The 15,755-nt window shown below is 39.3% G+C and overlaps 1 protein-coding gene across 2 annotated transcripts; it reads left to right on the plus strand.

Annotated features, from left to right (window-relative positions):
• Positions 1-3,658: 3,658 nt before the first annotated feature.
• LOC149016033 (F-box/kelch-repeat protein At5g15710-like) lies at positions 3,659-15,532 on the plus strand. Of its 2 annotated transcripts, none has more exons than XR_016173656.1 (2): positions 3,659-11,412; positions 14,283-15,532. XR_016173656.1 is itself a non-coding variant. In XM_089157131.1 (2 exons), the coding sequence occupies exon 1, from the start codon at positions 3,878-3,880 to the stop codon at positions 4,967-4,969; it is 1,092 nt and encodes a 363-aa protein (XP_089013257.1). In that variant the 5' UTR covers positions 3,659-3,877; the 3' UTR covers positions 4,970-5,013; positions 14,283-15,530. The 2 variants fall into 2 exon arrangements, 1 of the variants encoding a protein (XP_089013257.1); XM_089157131.1 differs by having other exon boundaries at positions 3,659-5,013; positions 14,283-15,530.
• Positions 15,533-15,755: the final 223 nt, after the last annotated feature.

The raw sequence follows: 15,755 nt of genomic DNA on the forward strand, positions 1-15,755 counted from the left end.
ATATTTTACCAGTTCTAATCACCTATGTTGCCTCATATTCAACTCCTTATGGGTAAAGAAGTACTTTAGACTCTTATGATCTATGTAAGTGGCAATTCGTTCTCCATATAGATATTGACACGCAATATTCAAAGCAAAAATCACTGCTGCCAACTCCAGATCATGAGTTGGATATTGATACGGAGGGATTATGATCAGACCGGGTTCATACCTGGTCCGACCCTCAACCCCGGTCGAGACGGAAAGAACCGATTCGCCCCCGAGCAAACCGGATCCAGAAGATGGCTTGCTGAAGAAGAAAGCTTATTCGGCTGCAAGCGTGCCCTAATCCTACTTATGGATTAGGGTAATCACCCTAATGATGGCAGACTCGAATTGACGGCTGCGGATAATCATTATCGAAGGGATAAACATCGTATAACCTAAAGGTTATCTCAGGAGTCCTCTACTAGCCCAAACTAGTAGAAGTCTATTGCTCAACGGATCTCATTGATAAGATCCAACGACTACCCGAAGAAGGCTCAAGTGCATCCAACGAAAGAGATTCGAAGGTACACTCTATATAAACCTCACTACCATACAAGGTGGGGGATCGAAAAAAGAATACTATCTGAGACTCGAGTTGGGATACATACCGATAGACCTAAACTATCGCCGATCCGCTATCTAGATCACCTTTCCCAGTTCTTCATTCCTTAGCTCGCGCTTCTAGGCCGAGCCGTTTGTGATTAAGTTCATCAACCGACTTAGCCTTCGGAGGTGGACTCCCCCCCCCCCCCCCCGGTCGGGCCCCCACATCCCCCTCGCCCTTTGAGTTTGGGGGACGATCACGTGGAGATCCAAGGGCTAAGCAGATTTTGGACGCATCAGATATTTATGCTCATAATCCTTTAATTGTCTCAAGGCGTATGTCACTACCTTTTTGTGTTGCATTCACATCCAAGGCCAATCTTCAAAACATCAATATAGACCGTCAAGCCTCCAAAGTTGTTTGGTACTATAAACTTCAGAGCTAGTTTATCTAGAGTTAGTTAGATATTTCTTCTATGCAGGCCTTCATGACTTATGCTCTTTACATAGGTTATTGCTTTGAGTTGACCTACGTTATCCAGAGAACTTGATCTTTTGCATTGAGGACCTAGGGCTCTGAAACTTAGCCTTCGAACGATTGCTCACTTGAATCTTTTGGCACCTTGACGTCAGCTTAAAGGACAGTGAGCTTCTTACCAGTGGGCTGGGTGACATCATTAGGAGGCGATTGATCTCCATGATGGGTCTCCAAGGAGAGGCAGGGTCACCAGAGTTCATAAAGGAGGATCAGGAGGAGGAGGATGACAAGCACAACGAGGATCTACAACTAGGCATCTGGATCTACAGTAAAATCTAAACCACAAATCCATGAAGGATGAGTTCCAAAGAAGTCAACAAGTAATTAAAAAATATATGCATATCCATCATCCAAGCATAAAAAATAATAATAATATGACAATATGATATAAGTGACACATCCCTCGTGGATAGTTTATGCTCTCTTATATCCCTCCTAGTGTAGATCCAAAATAATGAATTTTCATTTAGGTTGCGTTTGTTTGCTGGAATAAAGGTGGGGTGGGAAAAAAGGGGTGGGAAATTCTTGAAAAGAGTGTAGATTTATTACTTTTCCCTTAAATCCCAAAATGGTAGATTGTTTGGTTGCATGGGGTGGGAAAGTGGGATTCAAGGAAACTTGTCTGCTGATGTGGCAGTCCAACTTTCCCACCCTATGCCATTTTAAAACCCCACATATTTGGTGGGACTTTATGGGAAAGTTGGGAAAAGTAAAAAGTGAAACCCACCCCTATCACTTTTCTACAAAACCCTTTCCTTTCCTTTCTTTCTCCCTCACCCCACTACACATGGGACCCACATGTTTTTTTTTTTCCCACCCCACCTTTGCAAACAAACGCAGCCTAGGGTTGATCAGAGATGGGCAAGGATGGGGAGCAGAGTAAGCATAGGGTTGGCCTTGCGCCCTGATATGTTAGAATTTGTGGCCTGCTTAAAATGAATTTTATCTTTCAAAGGCAAAGAGGTGACACTGATACAGGTTGCTCAAATGGCCCGAATTCAATTTGGGAAGCTGTTTGAGGTCAAATTAAGGGTACTCAGACTAGAGAAAAGAAAAGCACAGCAAGGGGTTCCTAAGATGTAATTAAATGGAGCCCACCCAACCTTCGGTTCCAAACCTAAATTAAGATGCAGCATGTGCAGATTTCTGCAAGTGACTTAGCGCAAGTACTTGTCTTGCTCATTTTCTTTTTCTCCGAGGAAGAGTAACAACTGTGCAAACTCCCTAGTTAGGATGACAGTCTCTTTGTGGATTAGGAATGACTAGCCTATAGGCGCACGTTGGATTTCAATTCATTTGTCCAATTGAGGAAAAAATGATTCCAATTAGGGTTGGAATAAGGTTAGTGGAGTTGGGGTTTTTAGAATCCAAACCCTGACCTTAACCCTATAGAGCGGGTGAAGTAGGCTAGATTAAATACCCAACCTAAACTCCATTGCTTTGAAAGGTCTAAGATTACTTTAGACCATCAATACAAGGTTGCACTCCATCAATTTTTCAGTTGACCGTACATATAAACAAGAGAAGGCTAGAAAAGCACCCTTCACCTAATTAACAAATTGAATTCATGCCTTTTATTTTTTGGTAATCGAAACTTTATTTAGAAATAGTGTGTTCCTACCACAAAGCCTCAAACTTACACATATTCAAGAGCCAATGAATGAAATGTCACCAATCAATCCTTCAGGCTGAGGTAACTACCCTCCTAGTAGGGGTGTCAATTTATAGTCCGAACTGTTAAAACCGAACCGCATCAGCCCGTTATAGCCCAAACCGGCCCTAATCAAACATTAATAGGCTGTAATTGGGCTAAGGGTGGTGGAGCCCGTACCAACCCAAAACCAAATCGAAACTGGTCCGAAACCGTTATTTTGCTAATGGGCCGTGTTTAGACTAGGTATTTTTCAGCCCGAAACCGTTAAGCCCAATCCAAACCGTTCCAAACGGTACCGTCGACCCTACCTCCTAGCTAAGGAATGAACTTAAAGTTACGGTTTGCTTCAGTTTTATGAATTTAATGCACAGGATGGCTTGCCATCAGGTCGAAATCTCATGTCGAATCCGACGGACTGAAATCTCGTTTGACGGTTATTTACATTTACTAAAACAATTTTATGAAGTTACATTCCCCATAAATAAAAAACAAAAAAACCAAATAACGAAGAGGGAAGGTGGACAATCACTTCAACTAGACGCCACGTGTTTTAACCTAAATCACTTTTCGTGCTACTGTGGAGATGGTGATGCCGTGGCCACTTAATTTTCGTTTGTTTAGTTGAAAAAATATTTATTATTACAAAAAAGAAATCAAGCCGTCGACTAAAAGTATATGATGTAACAGCATCATAAGACGAAAAATCATGTCGGAATTTTCCACCGTCGGATCCTAGTATCAGTTGGATTCTCAACAATTAAAAATTTCCACTTTAATAGTCCGGCCCTACTTCGGGGTAATCATAGAGATGAAACGAGGTGGAACATCATCAACTGTGATAAGCCGTCGTGACAGCATAAAATACCCAAAAGGGCAACAATGAAGACGCAATCCTTTGCCGCATCTCCACACAAATGCTACCAAACGCGTTGAGAAAGAGATCATTTCTAAAATGTTTCCTCTTCTTCGATCTTCTTCTCTCCTCCTCTCTCTTTCTGTTTCTGTGTCTGTAGATCTTGGTTTTCATTAGGATTTCTCTGATCGTTTTTTTCAATTGCTTCTATTTTCTTTCGCCGTTTCTGAGAATATCAATTCTCTGAAAACAGTGACAAACAATGGTGGAACGAGGAGCGCTCTTCAATCGATTACCAGAGGAACTTACCGAGATAATCTTCGCGCAACTACCAATCTCAACCATCTTCCTCTGCCGCAGCGTCTGCAAGCATTGGAACAGACTACTTACCACAAATTCCTTCCTTCAAACTTGGGGCGAATTCTCCCCCAAAAGCGTCTTTTTCTTAGTCTACCACACAAGACAAACTGTGGCAGCCTATAGCCCTCGATCGGGTTGGTGGTATATTCCCCTATTCGATCAATGTTCCGTAGATTCATCTCAGGTACTTCTCTTAGCATCTTCAGGAGGTTTCCTATGCTTTCGCAATCGGAATTCCGATTATCCTACCCTAATCGTCTGTAATCCCGTTACTAGAACCCATAGGGTCCTTCCTGAGATGCCTCAGATTCGTTACATCGACATCGTGGGCATGGTTGCTGATAGGGTCACCGGGTCTTATACGATTCTGGTAACTGGAACTCCTGAACCTACCTGTAATGAGAGCATTACTGAGGTTTACGACTCGAGAACGCAGAGGTGGGAGCATCACTGTCGTTCCCAACAGGAGTTCTTGCAGTTTTGGTATGAAGTTCACGCACATTGGCATGATGGGTTCTTCTATTGCCTAGCGACTCCGCTCAATACGTCCCAGGGTTACCGGTTGATTGCTTATGACATGAGGGAGAGGGAGTGGATCGATTTGAATGTGAAAATGCCTTCTGGAGATCTACGTTGTCCGTCGTTACTGATCTGTCGGGGTAAGTTGCTGTTGGCTGGAAAAATTGTGGAAGATTATCTGATTAGGAGTATATGTGTATGGGAGCTTGAGAATTTGAAGTGGGTCAAGGTTGTGGAGATGCCTGACGAGGTGTTGAAAAATATAATTTCGCCTCATTCGGTGTTGATACAGTGCCAGGGATATGGGGATCTTCTGTGCTTTAGTACGCACCGAGCATTGCAATCGATAATCTATGACATGTCGGAGCGTAGCTGGAGTTGGCTGCCGGAGAATGACGTGAGCAAGTCGCAGGCAATGGGAAGGAATAACCTTGTTGGGTTGCCGTACGAGCCTAGTTTATGTGCAAGAGTCTAAGTGGTTTGCCTGGAAGGAAATGGATTATTACTTGCATCGGATTGGTTGGTGCATCTCAAGCTGACATTCTTTTCTTAATATCACTCATGGCTTTGACATGAAATTGTTGCTAACCATCTAGATAATCTGAGTCTATGTGAAATTTTGGCATCTGTTCCATTCTTTTTTTTGTTCGATCCTTTGCTAGACTTGGAACTGCTCATTTAACAGACATTTCCTGTGCCTTTTGCTGGTCTGAATTGAAAATTTGAATGCGTGTGATTGTTTTGTTTCATGTTTGTCCTATATGACCTTTTGATCCTTGATATTCTACTTCTGTCATTTGATGACATTGGTTCCTGGAAGGTTTCAGCTGATCACCAATTGTATAGGGCTTCAGAGAGTCAGAGCTGCGGTTGATTGTGGAGAGCTTGAATGGGTGACTGAAATACATTCTGTTTCCTCTCATATCTGATTTCTTACATTTTGGTTAGGTGAGATTCTCTGATTCAAGATGACTAGAATGAAGTTTGGAGGTATATATGAAAACTTAATGTTTGTAGAGTTTTGTAGCTTTCAGCCTAAGAATTACTTTTTGTGGTTTGATGATGTTTCAGTCCCAAAACTTGGTTGTCGTTTAGTCATGCCCTGTGTTTTCCACTTTTCTACTTCTCTCTGATCAAATATCCTAAATTAAATTTCAATAGAAGAAAATCTGATGGATATCCTTACCCTTGCTTTATCTGTGCAGTAATGTTCTCTGCCTTTGGGGAGGCAAGTTCTCTTTATGTAGCCTAGTGACTTATTGCATTAGTGGTGATGGGAGTATAGGACAAGCCAATCTTGGGCTCCATGGATATCTTTCAGATTTGGGTGGGGTTCTTTGGATCCTGAGCCCATGGATAGCTGTCTGAGTGTCATGCTCGTGTATTTATATACGATCCTATCATAGAAGTGGAATTGCTGTCAACTACTCGATTCACAGTGGTATACACATTCAGAGCCTACTGGTATGAAATAACTCTGTTTGAGTTGAGACTTTAACCTGTCTCTGAGGCCTAAAGCAAGGTGCATCTCTTGGCTTTCCAAGAGTTTTTGGTTGAGAATGTCATTGTGGTTAGTGAATGGTTTCTAAAAATGTAGCAGGTCATGGATATGGTCTCACTTATCTGACAGACTCATGCACTTGCTTTGGCTTCTGATAATTTTGTTCAGTTGCAGATAATGAATCAACTAAGCATGGATTTTCGTAGGTATATGGCGGCATTTCCTTTCCGTTTTTAAGTGCCTTTTTTGGATTGCCTTCTGAACAGATAAAGAATCATCTTATGATTGGCTTTTTTTTTCAATTCTGTATCCCGTCTGCTAACACTCAGGCGGATTCTCCATATACACCTATTTCTTGGTATTACTTTCAGACTTGTTAGTTTGGAAAGGGTTCCATTTTTTATCTCCATCTTCCTATCAACTAGGAGGGAGAGGCTGGGGAGGATATTACATTGAGAACTGGAGCATGGGACAGGTGACATGATTGGTGAGCTACATCTAAACTTCTGTTTGATTTCTCATGGCAATAGAACTAATGAGAGAAGTCTAGAAAGGGCTATATTAGACATGCTTTCTGGTAGAAAATGAGTGGAAGAGGCCCTGATGATGATGTTAGAATGAATGAGTCAAAAGAGTGGAGGAGAATAAATGAGTGAATAGAGTGGAGGAGGAACGGCATTCGCTGTACTTAGTGAAGCAGCTTATAGGTGATGATGTGAGTAGATTGGCTGATGGCCTGTTTAATTGTGAATTATGAGGAAGATCAGTTGCCACACCATTAATGAGTGGGTTGGCATAAGTTGAAAGTTTAGAAGGATAAGGGTAAGGCATGAATGGTGGCTGAACAAGGTAATGAGAGAGGAGTTTGAGAAGCATACCAAAAGCACTACAGCATCCCAGCACAAAATGCTCCTCCCACTGCAGTGACATGCTGCCTTGCCCCATGCGTGGAGAGGCTGTTTTGGTGTTTCAGACCTACAACCTGATAGTTACAACAGCACAAGCTGTTCTGCACCAAGGCCTGCTGACTGAAACATGATCAAGATAAGTGATGCAGATATGGTCTCACAGATGGGCATGTACCAGGCCCATACGAGTGAAAGCTTATTTCCAGCTTTGAGTGGCACCCATGCCAGCTGGATGAGATCAAGGGTAGTAGGAACTACAATGCCTATCAATTAAGCTTATATTTGATAAATCTTATTTCTTATTTTAATTATGAATTGTTATAGCCTGCAAGATATGTATAATTAGTTGGGGTTGTTTTAGTTTTCTATATAGATATGCTATATTGCCATTGGTGAAGGGATGATAGTGGGGGATGGGATGAAGGGGAATGAAGGATTAGGAAACCTAAGAAGAATCAGACGAAGCGAAAGGAAAATGGAGATGAACACTCATAAGGAGGAGGAGGAGGAGGAGGAGAAAAGGGAAAAGGGGGGCTGCGGGCATACAAAGCTCAAGCATTACTTTATTATTTTCTATTCCCTCCTCAATAAACTGATTACAAGTGTTTAAATAGTAAAAGAGACATTTCATTACGAAACAACTATCGTAGCAGTCTTGGTAATTTAAAACTAACTAAAAAACTGATCTTACTATGACATTTAACAATTTAATACTAACTAAAATTGACCCTAGATATCCTACCCAAATTAAAAATCTAATTACATGTTATCCCAATAAATAAATAACAAAATCCTACATTATCTCTAAAAGTCCCAGGAAACCAATTCCTATTTTATCCTGTTTTAAGTTGGACTTGGGGCCCACCAAATATGAAGGATTATCTCCTAGGTTATTGTCATATTACTATAGCATGGACAATAACTTTTGGTTGGGTTGCATCAGATGATTGATGGGAAATTTATAAAAGTCTCAAGTGTTTACTTCCAAGGGTTGAGGCTGTCGGTGGGATACCGTTATTACCTCTATTACTATCCTTTTACAACAACAAGAAGAAGCCTTGTCACAACTAAATGGGGTCAGCTACATGGATTCTTGCCTTCTACTGAGCTCTGTTTAAGGCCATACTCATCACATGGGCTAAGCTATGCATATCCTTTCTCACCACTTTTCTTAAGGTTATCTTAGGCCCACCCTTAGTTCTTCTAATTTCTTCAATTTGGATAAACTATTTCTCCGTGCAGGGACATCTACAGGCCTTCGTTGAACGTGGCGTGCCATCGGAGCTACTCTTAGACCAGCTCTAATCTTATCCTTCTTAGTTTTGCCACTCATCCATCTTAATATCCTGATTTCTACTACACTGAGTTAATCTATATGATACTTATTAACATCCTAACAATCCACACCATACAACATAGCTGGTCACACGACGGTCCTATTGAGATTTCCTTTGAGTTTTAAAAGAATACATTGATCACACAAGATCCCTAATGCACCTCTCCATTTCATTTGGTCCAAAACCCGAGTAAAGGAGGAGGGTTGGTGTGTCAGTTTGGCAGTCGGCATTGGAAGAAAACCCAGCCAAACCTCTTTTACATGGATTCGACAACCTTTTTATTATCCTTTTATATAGCTTATTTGAATTAAATTAAGCTCCTATTTATAACATGTGACATTGGTACTGGGAGAATCTATTGAGACACCATTCTTTGAATTGCTATTGAAGCTCCATGGTTTGGTTTATTGAAGTCCCTTAGTGATGTTAAGCAGTACTCTTTTGGTAGAATGGTATGGTTTTGGTACGATATGAGAAAATACCTATTTAATACCGAGACTGTACTTACTGCATAAGGACTACTTTTTCTAAATTGTTTTCTTACCATTAGAGTATGGTATGGAAATCATATCTCTACACAGTATTAAATGTTATGAAAGATATCTCTATGTTTAAAAGAATGGAGCCCAACTTGGTATTTAGTTATACTACAACAACAACAACAACAAAGCCTTGTCCCAACTAAACAGGGTTGGCTACATGGATTCTTGCCTTCCAGTCAGCTCTATCTGAGGCAATGCTAGACACAAGGCTTAAGTCATGCATATCTTTTCTCACTACTTCTCTGAAGGTTATTTTAGGTTTGCCCTTAGTACTTTTAATTCTTTCAATCTGAATTAAATCACTTATCAATATAGGGGCATTTATAGGCCTCTATTGAACGCGGCTAAGCCATCTTAAATGACTTTCTCTTAGCTTATCTCAGAGCTACACCCAAACCAACTCTAATATGATCATTCCGTACCTTTATCATTCTGAGTTTTGCCACTCATCCATTTTAGCATCCTCATTTCTGCTATATTGAGTTTATCTATATGATGTTTTTTAACAATCCAACACTCAGCACCATACAATGTAGTAGGTTGAACAACAGTCCTATATAATTTTCCTTTAAGCTTTAAGGGAACATGTCGATCACACAAGACCCGGATGCACCTTCCACTTCATCCACCTTATTTTAATTCTTTGGAGAACATCAACCTCTATCACCTTTTTGTTTATAATGAACTAAGGTACCCAAAATAATCGCTTTGAGGAATTTCCTTATCATAAAATTTTACCATCTCATCATTCGCTCGATCATGATCAAAGTTACAAATTAGATATTTTGTCTTCTTTCTACTTAGTTTAAAGCCTTTTGATTTAAAGTTGCTCTCCATGATTTTGACTTGTATTATTCTCTACTCGTGTCTCATTATCAACACTATATCATCAGCAAAAAGCATACACTAAGGACCCTCATCTTGAATGTCTTTGGTTTATTCATCCATTATAAGTGTGAATAAATATTGACTTAAAGCTGATCATTAATGTAGACCAACTGTAGTTGGGGATTCATTACCTTGTCCCCACATCGTTCATGCACTTGTTACTTAACTGTCCTACATATCCTTAACTATGTCCATATATTTACTTACAACATTTCTTTTCTCTTGTACTGGCCAAATAAATGTTATATGGACTCTATCAAATGCTGCTCTGTGATGAAGCTTTCGCTCCCTCTCTCTCTCTAACTTTAAGATCTTGATACTTTTATTGGTCCGTACGAATTGTATTTCTGCCTATTTATATGGTACACTTATGACACAAGAGAGAAAACCTATCTTGTTGATATGCCTGGGACAGTTTGAAACATAAGCCTTATATCAAGGCTCCATATGGGTTTTATCAGAGCATTATCTGATCCATGATTCCTACCCTCAGTTATGTAGATTCTGTATTACCATGCCCAAGAGCCATCTTTCAAGAGTACTCCAGTGAGTTACCCAGATTCGGCATTTGTGATGCCTGACTGCTGATTGCCAAGAATTTTCCACTCTTGTCAATCCCAAGTCCTGTCAAAACTGATCTCTAGAAGGGGAAAAGGGAGGCAGGGAGTAAATGGGAAGAAGAAACAGTGATGAAAGTGAGCTCTTCTCTGAAGAGTGGTACTTCTTGGAATAGGAAAGAGTAGTAACTTGGGTTCAATCTGATTATGGGGCCTATTGGAGTGCTTGTTTTAGCACCAGGTACTGTTACTGAGGAGATCAAAACTCTTTTCCTTCTTCTTCTTTTTTTTTTTTTTTTTTTTTTTTTTTTTTGGGGGGGGGGGGGGTTGTTTTATTTTATTTTATCTTCCTCCCAGTGCCTATTGTTGGATATGTTAAAGCATTTTGCCTCTAGGTAGCCGGGTTGTTCTTTTAACCTTGTTCTTGGAGAGAATTTAGTTTATTAAATATGCTTACAAAATCCTTCAAATTAATTTTTTGGGATATGATATGCTTATTCATGGTGTATCATTGCTTTCTTACTTCTATTATACTTAACACCACTTTTGATTGTATCTTGCGTGTGGGTGGTGCAACCACCTCCTTGGGGGGGGGGAGTGCAGGCTTGGGTGATTGAAGATCAGGTCCTGCCCAGCTGTGGGTTCCTAGGCTTAGCCCAAGCTCAGCCTGGCCCACAATCAGTCTGGATTAACTTTTCCTGTGCAGCCTTAAGGATTAAAGCCCCAGTTTTTGTCATTTTTATGTTTGTTTCTTATATAATGAGAAAGAAAGTGATAATTTTAAACTAGCCAGTGATGTGTCATTCTGTGTGCTCCTGCACTAGCCATCAAATGACTGTGAGCCATACTTCTTCTCTCTCTCTCTTGCCCTGTCTCTCATTTCCCAAAAACTCATGTGCTCAAAACTTATGTGCTTGGTGTAGCTGCTAAACTCATTCTCCGGTCGCATAAAGGCACTAGTTCATGGCATGCTTGGTTTTTGTTGACATACATGCCTATACTTGTATTTTCTTTCCAATCTTCAGACCACAATTCCGATCAATTGTTCTCCATTTAATGGAAGGATTTTTGTTCTACTGAAATGGATGAGTTTATGTAAAATCTGCTTTCGAAATACTTGATAAGAGTTCCTTGAAGCATGGGATTGAAGCAAAATGGTTTACATATATGAAGGTGGTTTTTGAGGTAATATTTGCTAAAGCTCTCTCTTATTCTGTCTTTGTTGGTCAGATGCATTGTAAAGATTTCTACCATTTGTCAATCCTTACATTACCTTAGTTTTTGCTATTAAAGTAAGGTCACTAGCTTTGATTTTCAATTTCTTGAAGTTCCTATGGGAATGTGTTCTTCTAGGAAGTTGATTATTGAAGCATCAATGAAAATTCTGTGAGGTCGTGGTTATACATTAAAATCATACTTACAGCTACTTTATTACCTGGTCTAGGTAGAGACTGCTTAGTGGAGAAAAATCTGTATGATCACCAAGTAATTACTTGATATTTTTCCTGACTGTGTTTGTCTCGTATATAAGGCTGTTTCTTTAACCTGGTTAGTCCATCGATGGTTTATATAAATATAATTAAATTAAATGGTCTTAGTTTGATCAGTGAGTCTCAAAATCTTAAGCCATTAGCCATGGGTACTCGCTTTCTGCCAATTGATTTATTGGAGGCTGAGTCACCGATAAGTTGTATCAGTGTCCTATATTGTATTCTGGTCCTGAACTATTACTGGAATGCTTGCAGGTTTCTATGATTTCCTGTTTTCTTATGAGGCTAGAGAATTGAATGACAACTTTGAAATTTGAATGGATAAAGTAGGAACAAAGAAGAAAAGATGAATGACTTATCTGAATTGTTTTTACGAATCCAAGCGTCACTGGTCTTGCGGCCGGTTTAGGGGCTGTTTTTGCTTTCCTATTGATGTTTCATTCTTTTAGTAGTTTCCTGCTCAAAATTTGGTATGGGCACTGCCTTACCCTGTTTGGCAGGAGGGGCTGGATTTTGTAAATGTATAGGCTTTCAGCCTGCGTCTTGATTTTATGAATTAGAACGGTGGTAGTTTGGTGCAGTTATCTCTCGAGTGTCTGCTATCTTCTGTGGATTATCTGGTTCAACTTGGTATTCAAGTGGTTCAGGTGGATTCCTGGCCTGTTTAAATATCCTCTATTTCATAATTCAGTCACCCAAATAGTCAAGAATTTCCTTTTCTAAACATTCCTGTGGCTCCTCTGTTTCATTCAAGCTTGCTGATTGCTTTCTACTTTAATTTCTATCTGCTATGATGGATTTTCTTCAGAGTTTGCATATTAGATTCTCTTCAACACGACTTTTGAATTCTGGGTTCAATTTCCGATAACTATTGGCTGATATTCAAGTTAGGGATATCCAACATAGTTTTCTGGTTGCACTAGGGTTATTTCGCAGCTGGGAGTCTTGTTTTCATGTATATTTTGCAGGCTTTTTGCATTAATTAATTGATATCAATGTTCAATTGAAAAGCTCTTCAATCTGGTCACTTTGTTACCCGTTTCTCAGTAAGTGTTTTTTAGTTCTCTATTTTGGTGCTCCTGTTCTGCTGATCAGTTCTGATTTTTCTGTTTTGTAACTGGTTTTACAGTAATGGGTTTTGCTCACCCAAATTTTTATTTATCGATACTGGTCTCTTTTGTACCTCTATGTCAATCGTTTCACTCATTGTGCCCTATTCAATCGAGTGGGGACTTCAAATGTGCACTTGGATAGCAGATTGTCGAATTGAGGGTGAGAGTGGTTGAATTGAATTTTACACGATGCTGTGAGTCTTGGGTCTGCAATTACAGTGGATTGTGTAGTACATCAACCTTTAGAAACTGCGATATAGAATTTTACTCTAACCTGACTAGCCTTACCTTGTTGATGATTTTGTTACTCAACAAAGTCAAGCTTCCCCTTAGCCTTCTTCTGTGACATCAACTACCAGTCGCTGGAAATACTTCAGTCTGCACTTCCCCCATCTTATCTCCATCAAATGCGGGTGTGAAATCATGTTATCCAAAACAAGGACTTCACTTCTCCCTTTCTTAACAGTGAGCCAAACCATTTCCATCCCCCCACCACACACACACACACACCAAAGAAAAAAAGAAAAAAGAAAAAAGAAAAAAAAAAAATATATATATATATATATATATATATATATATATACACACACACACACGCACACACACATAAGAAAGGGAAAAAAGTGAAAAAGAAAAGAATCTCCCCCAAAACTTTGTATTTTTTCCCCACACCACTCACTAGGAAATATGGCCTTCCTTTTTATTGTGGATTAAATTATTCTGTTTTTTTTTTAAATTTTTTTAAAATTTTTATTTATGTCTATATGGATGCATATCTACATATATATGTGTTTGTTTGCCAAAATCATGTTTGATGATCTCTCACTTACTCAGGTTGTTGCTTCTAGATGTTGTGGGCACTGAGATTTGACCCAAGTAAAATTTTGAGCATCATTTTTTGTACTATTCTATTTGTGTATTTGAATGATTTTTCAATTGCAGTCCAGTTTGCTTCCTGGTTTTCTGAGCACAGAATTCAATTCAGTGTTTATAATATGTTTTCATTGCAAGGTTGTCCTGTGGGACATGCTTTACCGCACCTTTCTTCAGGTCATGCTTTATTATCTTATATTATGAAGAGTTCTCCCTTGTTCTCGACTACTTGAGAGGAATTAGATGTCTTTCCACAGTATGCTGTGTTTTTCATTAACGTCTACAGTTGACCTATTTGTCATGAAGTAAATAAAAAAAGAAACTGTAACATATATTCGCTAGCTCTTAGTGTTTACTTGCTCTGAGTCATCTGAGACCCTTTGCAACTGTAAAGAGGAATCAAACAGTTGGTAAATGCTAATTACTTGATTTTGAATTGTCAAGGTGGTTTTTTTTGTATCGGTTTGCATTATTTTTAATCCCTTAGAATATCAAAATTTTCCCAAATTATTAGCTTCCGCTTCATTTTGATGCCATTGTTGGAGGAATTAATGTGCTTTGTTTCTTGAAATTTTCACAGCCCTAATCAGGCCAGCTCTTGTCACCAGACTCAAAAGGCAGGTAAAAAGCTGGGGTGCTTCGTGGGCAAGATTATATCATGGAAATGGCTAGCCCATGGATCTTTTTCCAATCACTTTCTGCTTTTCATGTTAATATTTCTTGGTACTACTGCTTTGTTAGTTGATTCTTCAATATTTAGCAAGATAAGGTAATATGCTGTCTAATTCAGAACGAGTTCACCAGACCATCACTCATTTCAATGTGGTTGTTCATATACTCAGCTGTTTACAATTTGTTCAATGTGGTTGTTCATATACTCAGATGTTTACAATTTGTTCACCGTAAAAATTATAGTTTGGGTGCTTAACAAATGGTTGATGGAATGCAATTATCAACATAGTTGGCTTGTAAAATAATGAGAGCTTCAACATTGGTGAAAGATCTTTGAGGCAGCCCCACCCAAATCCCCAAACCCTAAAGGAAGCGTGGTCTCTTTGACAGTTTCTTCAAGAAAAACTAAAATAGCACTTGAGATATTGATGGGAAAACATCGACCAGTTGGATAAATTAGGTCAATTCTACTCATCAATTAGCATATTTCCTTTTAATTCTACTCAGAAGCTTGCGGGGTTCGACCATGCCAAAAAAAGAAAGAAAGAGGTTGAACTTCTTTGATCTTATTTGGTGAAACAGAATTGGTGTTAGTGTTATGAAGTAAAATAGAAGTTTTATGTAAAATAAGTGCTGCAACATGGTTAAACACTGACTTTGAACCTTCAGGGGTCGTCGGACGAGAGTTGGTCAGGCATTTGGTCTTCAATTCTAACCCCAAGCACGCAATAATGTCCGGAAATTTTCTGACTTCCCCTTTAAATATTTCCTTTGAGGGTTGTGTACCAACTGATTTGTTTGCGCAGGTGGCGCCTTGATTTCAATGTCGATTGCAAAAAAGGTACGGTTAGGTTATTAGATTGGAGATGTGCGGAAAAGGTACGATTATGTTATTAGATTGGAGATGTGCGGGTTGAGGTGAGGATGTACAGATTGAGAGATAAGAACTTAGTTTATCAAACGTTTTAATTTTTCATGCAAAAGGTTGAATATGAACAAGGGTTGAGGTCCTGTGGCTTTTGCATAAAAAAAGGCTCTTGTGGCAATTTGCAGTCTAAATAAACAGGCTGATGCTCCAGAATCAAACACTCCAGAATCAAAGGAAGATGAGGCAGTAGATAATGCATTAAAAGTGGGAATGTTGAACAAATCAGTAGAGGGTCATACTAGGGTGGAGGGTATTGTTTTGGATTTACTACAAAAGAAGGGGCTGTTGATAGTTATGGTATGACATCAACACCTGAGGATGAGGCACATACTCGTGAGAATGAAGTCTTTTATGGTCCGGGAGTTTGTTTGGTTTATAAAACTAGCCAAAATAGTGATTTTTCATTTGTTTGGACATTTTTACTCTTACAATTAATTATACCAATATGGGGGT

Source organism: Hakea prostrata, chromosome 5, assembly GCF_041222555.1.
Source record: "Hakea prostrata isolate BN-2017 chromosome 5, UWA_Hpros_2, whole genome shotgun sequence".
Lineage (NCBI taxonomy): Eukaryota > Viridiplantae > Streptophyta > Magnoliopsida > Proteales > Proteaceae > Hakea > Hakea prostrata.